The sequence below is a fragment of the Gekko japonicus genome, unplaced genomic scaffold, assembly GCF_001447785.1.
Source record: "Gekko japonicus isolate JY-2015 unplaced genomic scaffold, Gekko_japonicus_V1.1 scaffold317, whole genome shotgun sequence".
NCBI classification, from domain to species: Eukaryota; Metazoa; Chordata; class Lepidosauria; order Squamata; family Gekkonidae; genus Gekko; species Gekko japonicus.
In genome coordinates this window covers 750,308-758,127 of record NW_015162487.1, presented here as the reverse complement: position 1 = coordinate 758,127, position 7,820 = coordinate 750,308, and the positions used below count along the sequence as shown (strand labels likewise).

At 50.1% G+C, this 7,820-nt stretch overlaps 1 protein-coding gene across 1 annotated transcript in view; it reads right to left on the bottom strand.

Moving 5' to 3' along the window:
* PLEKHM3 (pleckstrin homology domain containing M3) overlaps positions 1–7,820 on the bottom strand; it is a 108,891-nt gene that overhangs the window by 71,127 nt on the left and 29,944 nt on the right. Inside the window, exon 3 of the mRNA XM_015405942.1 lies at positions 4,607–5,533. Within this exon, the coding sequence (XP_015261428.1) occupies positions 4,607–5,533 (927 nt within the window). The remainder of the gene's footprint in view (positions 1–4,606; positions 5,534–7,820) is intronic.

Genomic DNA, 7,820 nt, shown 5'->3' with positions numbered 1-7,820 from the left:
CTCTCCCAGGGCGCTGATCAGGAGGAGGTATGGGGGCAGGTCCCTTGGATTGATTCCGCGTATGGTGGCAACCTAGAAGAGCCTCTTTTGTGTCAGGGAAAGGTGCCACTGTTCACACAACACACCTTTGAGAGGACCAAGATGTAGCATTGCCAGCTCTGAGTGGGGAAATACCTGGAGATTTGAGGGTTGGAGCCTGGGGAGGGCGGGGCTTGGGGAGGGGAGGGGCCTCAGAAGGGCACAGTGTTATAAAGTCCACCCTCCAAAGCAGCCATTGCAGGAAACTAGATCTCCTGCATCGTCTTTGGTCTCCAGCCTCTTAAAACTCTCCTGTTAAAGGCAGTGGGGTGGGGCGGAGGGTGCCGTTGATTAAGTGGAGGCATTTTTTTCAGCCACGGTGGAAGCGACAGAGGTTTGCTTTGCCTTCCTGATCTGTGCAGTGGACGCATTCCAAACATGCCAGCTGTTTGCTGCCGCTTGGGGTACATGAAGCCGGAGCTGCAGCCACGGTCTTTTCCCTTGCCGCCCGGCTACAATGGAACAGCCCCCTGGAAGGGGCATGAAAGGCGCCTGGCCTCAGTGCCTTCTGGGAAGGCTGTAAAGCAGAGCTGTCATGGAGAGCTTCTGGGGCAGTTTGAAATGGGCTCTGGCTTCTTTCTTTTAACTATCTTTTTCAATTGTTCATTTTACTCATTGACTGTAGTACGATTCAGGTGAGGGCTCCAACCCCAAATTTCCAGGTATTTCCTCACCTGGATCTGGCAACCCTACCTCCCCATCCCCTGCCGGTGGCCACAAGGGACCTGGCAACCTTACGCCTTGAGATCAATTGTAACAGCGGGAGGCCTCCAGGCCCCACCTGGATGCTGGCAACTGCACCAAAGAGGTTTGCTGCTCACATGCAAATCGCATACGTTATCCCTGAACACACTTTCATGGGAAGGACTGCCAGCACCCTCCAGGAAGTACAGTCTCCTCCTACCTTAGCACTGTAAAAACGTCAAGCACCTATAGAACATTCTCCAGCACTTTATAGGCACGTGGGAGGGGCAGGGACCCTGTAGGAATGGACCAACCGGGGTTTACTAAGGCGTGTGTGTATGACTCCTCTTTGGTCAAATTACCACTAGGCAGGGCTCTTTTTGTAGAAAAAGCCCAGCAGGAACTCATTAGCATAATAGGCCATACCCAACAGCAGGAACTTATTAGCATATTAGGCCACACCCATGACAGCTCAGCTCATTAGCATATTAGGCCACATCCCCGTGTTACCAGAAGTGTGGTCATCCAGCCACACCCACCTTTTGCTTCTTATTCTGTTTACCTTGTTTGTTGTCAAAACCTAGGGCTTTTTTTGGAGCAGCAACTTCTTTGCATGTTAGGCCACACACCCCTAATGGAGCCAATCCTAATGAGTTTCTGCTGTTGGGTGTGGCCTATTATGCTAACGAGTTCCTGCTGGGCGTGGCCAACTTGGGAGCCAGCCGGAACTCCGTTCCTGTGCGTTCCTGCCCAAAAATAGCCCTGCCACTAGGAACTACTAACACATACTGGCCATCTGACAGCAATGCTGACTCTATGAACTCAGGCAGATCATGAGAGGGAGAGGGCAGGGAGAGCTGCACCAGTGCTTAGTTCTTGTGGCCATCTCTTACACTCCCAGGGAAATGCTGATCATTCCTTTGGGGTCAGGTAGCAATTTTTCTCCAGGCCAGTCTGGCCAGGGATCCTGGAGGGTTTTTTGGCCATCTTCTGGGCATGGAGCAGGGGTCACTGGGTGCGTGCGTGGGGGGAGGTATTTGTTGGACTAGATGACCCTGGAGGTCCCTTCAACTCTTATGATTCTATAATGGCAACACGGTGCTGTGGATACAAAGTTAAGTTTGATTAAACTTGGAAGGCAGGCACATTGGTCCGTGGGTAGTGGGGTGAGGAGCTGCAGTAGGGAAATCGCAAGGATCTACTAATACATGGCAAAGCGGGGAGTCCGCCAGAACTCTTCTTCTGCAAAACAAACAAACAAAGGGGGGGGAGGAGAGAGAGAGAGAGGCTGGGCAGGGAGGCAGAACACACAACATGCAATCTTCTCAATATGCGTAGTCACCATTGTATCTCAAAGGGGCAACGTGCGTATTTTCAACCTTGGTACGGGTATAGCAGAGCCCTGGGGGTGGGGGGTGGGAAATCAGCCCACAAGTCTTAGTCTGTGGTAAGGCTGCCAACCTCCAGGTGGGTGCAAAATCATAACCAATCTCCACACTGTAGATATCAGAGCCCCCGGAGAAAGTGGCTGCTTTGGAGGGCGGATTCTATGGCATCATAGCCCTGCCCTCTCCACGATATACCACCTTAAGATCTCCAAGGCACCACGCAGCCAGGACCCAAGACAGATAATGACAAAGCATACTATACCGAGTTTGAATCCAGTGACACCTTTATGACCAACAAAGTTTCATTCTGGGCATAAGTTTTTGGGTGCGTGCACACTGTTTCAGATACATGCACACGAAAGTTCATACCTTGAATAAAACTTTGTGGGTCTTAAAGGTGCCGCTGGACTCAAACTTCTTGTTCCCTTGCTTCAGGCCAACATCCAGGTGGGGCCTGGAGGCCTCCCGCTGTTACAATTGATCTCCAGACGTAAGGTTGCCAGGTCCCTTGTGGCCACCGGCAGGGGATGGGGAGGTAGGGTTGCCAGATCCAGGTAAGGAAACGCCTGGAAATTTGGGGTTGGAGCCCTCACCTGAATCGTACTACAGTCAATGAGTAAAATGAACAATTGAAAAAGATAGTTAAAAGAAAGAAGCCAGAGCCCATTTCAAACTGCCCCAGAAGCTCTCCATGACAGCTCTGCTTTACAGCCTTCCCAGAAGGCACTGAGGCCAGGCGCCTTTCATGCCCCTTCCAGGGGGCTGTTCCATTGTAGCCGGGCGGCAAGGGAAAAGACCGTGGCTGCAGCTCCGGCTTCATGTACCCCAAGCGGCAGCAAACAGCTGGCATGTTTGGAATGCGTCCACTGCACAGATCAGGAAGGCAAAGCAAACCTCTGTCGCTTCCACCGTGGCTGGAAAAAATGCCTCCACTTAATCAACGGCACCCTCCGCCCCACCCCACTGCCTTTAACAGGAGAGTTTTAAGAGGCTGGAGACCAAAGATGATGCAGGAGATCTAGATTCCTGCAGTCTCAGTCCTATTTACATTGCTTGTCAGATTTCTTATCTTTCAGATGGCACTGACTTACGTTATGCAATCCGCCTTGAGTCTCGGAGAGACAATCGGACTGTAAACAAGGTAAGTAAATAAATACTGGCTTGCCGACTGGGCTGCGGGCAGATGCGTCCAGCTGGTTTTTGATATCACGACAGCACGCCTTGTCTGGCCACTATATCGCTAGCTGACTTGGCCACTCCACTATGTTGCTCTTCTGGAGGGTGCACACAGGAAGAGCAGTAGGGGAAAAACAAGAGGGGGGGGGACGACACTCCTGTCTGAACCAGTCCTAACCGAACATAAGGCAGAACAAAGTTTGAGTCCAGTGGCACCCTGAAGACCAACAACATTTTATTCAAGATACAAGTGTGCGTGCACACGAAAGCTTATACCTTTAATAAAGGTCTTCAAGGTGCCGCTGGACTTAAACTTTGTTGTGCTGCTTCAGACCAACACGGCTGACTACCTGGAACTATGAACATAAGTCAGTTTATCCTTAAAAGCCAAGATGATTTAGTGACACTGCCCCCTGCTGGAGTTAGTCATGGTTACACCCCGGGTACCTCAAGTTTCCTTCACAGTCGCCCCCCCCCCCTTTCAGGCCCCTCTCAAAAGCTACGTCTTAAAAAACCACAAACAAACCCAGAAACATCAGAGAAATGAAGTATCAGTGCACACAAGTCTGGCCTTTTTAATATTTTTCTTCCACGGCTGCCCAGAGAGCCAGCCCTACATCCACATGGCCGAGGCTTCCTCTGGCCACACTCTCTGAAGAGACTCTTCCCAGTCACCCGGACCCCACACGCTGCCCCCCCCACCATGTGGCAGCCCCAAGATGGGCTACAAGTTTGCAAAAGAAGTTCAGACCACTTGGGTTGAGTGAATATCAGCTGAATATCAGCTGACACTGTGCTGGACAGCAACTGGAATACGAGTTTAAATTGTTCACAAGACTCTTGCTCAAAGCTGACTTAAAAAAAAATAATAATAACCGCGGCAAAAACCCATTTCTCATTCCCCTGCCTTGCAAAGAATCTTAGGCACAGGTGTTCATGAACTAGGTCAGTACAAGCCAAAGACACAGAGAACATAAGGACCAGGGCCATATGGTAGGGCTATTTGGGGCTCTACCCCCTTCCTTAAAGGGCCAGCCTGACAAGATTTCCTCCTGAAAATGGTTTTTTAATTTTTACATTTTAAAACTAATGGCAGCCCCAACCTGCCCCACAAGCCACAAAATCCTGGCTACGGGCCTGATAAGAACATAAGAGAAGCCGTGTTGGATCAGGCCAATGGCCCATGTAGTCCAACACTCTGTCACACAGTGGCCAAAACCCAGAGAAAAAATCAGCAGAGCTCTTATGCTCTGTTCTGTATCCTCTACGTGTTTGCTTACCGGCGCACTTGAAACTCTGGGCCGTCAGTCCCCTTTCCAAAGACAACGTGGTCAGGATGCTCAGGAAGCTGGTGGTGACCGACTGGCGCTTGATCCTCCGCAGCTCCTTCCTCCGAGACGGGTCTTGGGCTTTGTTTCGGAGCGTCACTTGCAGGTCGGGACCCAAGCTCCTGGCCGCATTGGCCCCGCACTTCAAGGCCTCCATCCATTCCTGAGCTCTTTGGCGGGTTTCCGCCCGCAGACGCAGCACGTCTTGAGGAAAGATCACCTGAAAGCAGGAGTCACAATCGTCCAGAACGTCGGTCTGGACCGAGAGGCACGTGTCGATATCGTAGCTCAACAGCGGGTCTTCGTCGAGACCGCCAGGCTGGAAAGCCATCAGGAAGGAGGGGCTGAGTACAAAATGGAACGCTTTCCAGTTATTTTGGAGCGTCAGTCTGTAAAGAGTCCCTGATTTGAGAACGGTTTGGTAGTCTTTGACGTTTGGGGTGGCAGATGCTGTTTGGAAGGACTCGGGAGGTCCCTTCCATGCGCTGTGATTCTGAGCGAGGCCGCACTGCGCGTTGTCCAGCTTCTGCGAGTTCTCCACCTCTCCCGGAGGCCTCAGGAAAGACGGGACTGAAGACCGCACGGCTTCCCAAAGCTTCTGCCCCCAATCCAGGGCTTCCCACGGCGATTCCGCCTTGAGCTGGAGATGCGAGTTGTCGAAGAAGACTGCGTCGACCACCTTGGTCTCCACGTTGATGCTTTGGAAATGCAAAAGCAGGTAGACGGTGGGGAGAGTTTGGTTGCCGCTTCTGTCAAGCTGATACAGGTACAGTTTGCAGGGGGAAAGCTCCCCGTAGCAGGCCTGCCAGTAGCCATCATGGTGGTTCTTAACTTCTAGGTATCCTTTCTTCAGGATATTCGAGAACGTGGGCTTATGGTCTGAAAGAGAATTTCAAAGGAAGCATCAGCGCTTTCAAGCTCTCTCTATGATGCTCGATCAGGGGAACGAATTGGTATTCGCACCAATTTCAGCACAGGCCAGAGAGGCGGGAACGGGTTTGTGGGCGCACCAGAGTCAAACTGCCAGAGATCAATACAAAATGAGTTGAAGGGGGTGTGTGGATGAGTGACTGGCTAAGAACCAAATCTGTATCAGAAATACACAGTGAGTCAGAACAGTATGGCCAATTTGGAAGTAAAGCACTGCATTTGGATACATTCTGAAATACATCGAAGTACAGGTCGTACACATGCTGCGTACATTCTGAAGCTGCTGTCCACAAAAGTGTGTGTGGGTAGGGGTTAAGTTTTGGGTAGGGGTAAAGTGCCATCAAGTTGCAGCCAATTTACAGAGACCCCAACAAGGGGATTAGCTCCCCCCCCCCGACCTGGATAGCCCCGGCAAGCCCGATCTCATCAGATCTCGGAAGCTAAGCGGGGCCGACCTTGGCAAGGACTTGGAAGGGAGACCTCCAAAGAACCCCAGGGCTCGGGATGCAGAGGCAGGTTATCAAGCCACCTTTCTGAAACCTCCGAGCCCCATTAGGGGTTGCCAGGAGTCACCAAGACCTCCAGGTTCGCAAGACACACACACACTCACAAAAATTAGTAAAAGGGGGCGTCTTAGCCCTCAAAATATCCAGTCATGTAACTGAGAACATTATGTGTTTGGGAGTTCCGTTTGCTCCATCAACAACATTTTTGTTGTTGTTGTTGTTGTTGTTGTTATATTATCACCCATTGTTGTTATTGTTATTATTTGATCACCAATAGTAACGACTTCCAGGTTCGCAAAACACACACACACTCACAAAAAAATATTAAAAGGGGGAGCCTTAGCCCTCAAAATATCCAGTCATGTAACTGAGAACATTATGTGTTTGGGAGTTCCATTTGCTCCATCAACATTATTATTATTATTATTATTATTGTTGTTGTTGTTGTTGTTGTTCGTATTAATGTTGTTATTGTTATTAGTGTTGTTGTTATATTATCACACATTGTTGTTGTTATTGTTATTATTATTTGATCACCAATAATAACAATAACAATAATAACAACAACAGCAATAATTGTTGTTGTTGTTGGATCGCTCAGGCGATAGACAACATTTGATAAAAACGTCAAAACCATAGAATAAAATGCACAAACAGTTCTAATACAGCAAATCTAAAAGAATCAGATGGCGAAGTTTCACAATTTCTGCTCATTCTGGACTGCGTCCACCTTATGGATGGGGGGAAGAGGAACAGAGCAAGTCTGGAGAGGAGGAGAGGGTGCCAGCCAGAACGGAAACTGTTGCTGACCTCAGCCAAAAGCCTGGCGGAACATCTCTGCCTTACAGGCCCTGCGGAATTGCATAAGACCCCACAGGAATGGTGTTCGGCAGAGAGTTCCGCCAGGTTGGGTCGAGAACAGCCAGATATCTTTGGGGCCAGGGATCACCAGCAGATTGCTATCCAAGGAACGTAACGCTCTCCTGTGGACATGCTGAAGGAGACGGTCCCGTAGATACATCGGTCACTGACCGCTCAAGGCCTTGATGGTCAACACTAGAACCTTGAACTTGACTTGGTATTCCACTAGAAACCAGTGTGGCTGGCGCAGCATGGGTTGTATACGTGCTGCCTAATCTTTCCACTTTTTTCAGTCATGTTTTCCAATATCTCTCTGCAGCCATGAGCCTGAAGTAACTTGGACATACTTTTTTCATTCAGGCAGAAATTGGCAGAGAAAACCTAAAGAAAACTACCAGCAGAAACTCTTTCCAGCAGAGTGGAATATACTACGGCATGGGTCCCAGGCGCCCACTGACATCTTCCTTGGCACCCACCAAGTGTTCTTAGAAAGTGGGTGGGACAGGGTAGGGCTCTTGCCCAGCACAGCTTCTGATTGGCCACTGGAGACCTGATTGCCTGCACCGATTTTGCCTCAGCAGCAGCTGTCACCAGAGTGTTAGTTTTATCCTCTCTTGCTCCTCTTTCCCAGTGTTATTTTTAAAATTACCCCTCTTTTCCCCTGTACTTGGGCTTCAGCTGTTTTGTGAGGGCGCCCACCAGGGGTCGTTTCGTAGAAAAAGAGCTAGGGGAACTCATTAGCATATTTCATTAGCATATGCCACACGCCCTGAAATCACCGGACGTGTGTCATAAGGCCACACCCACTGACATCACCGGAAGTGTGTCAGAAGGCCACACACCCCGCCCCCAACGGTCTCGGCCGCCAG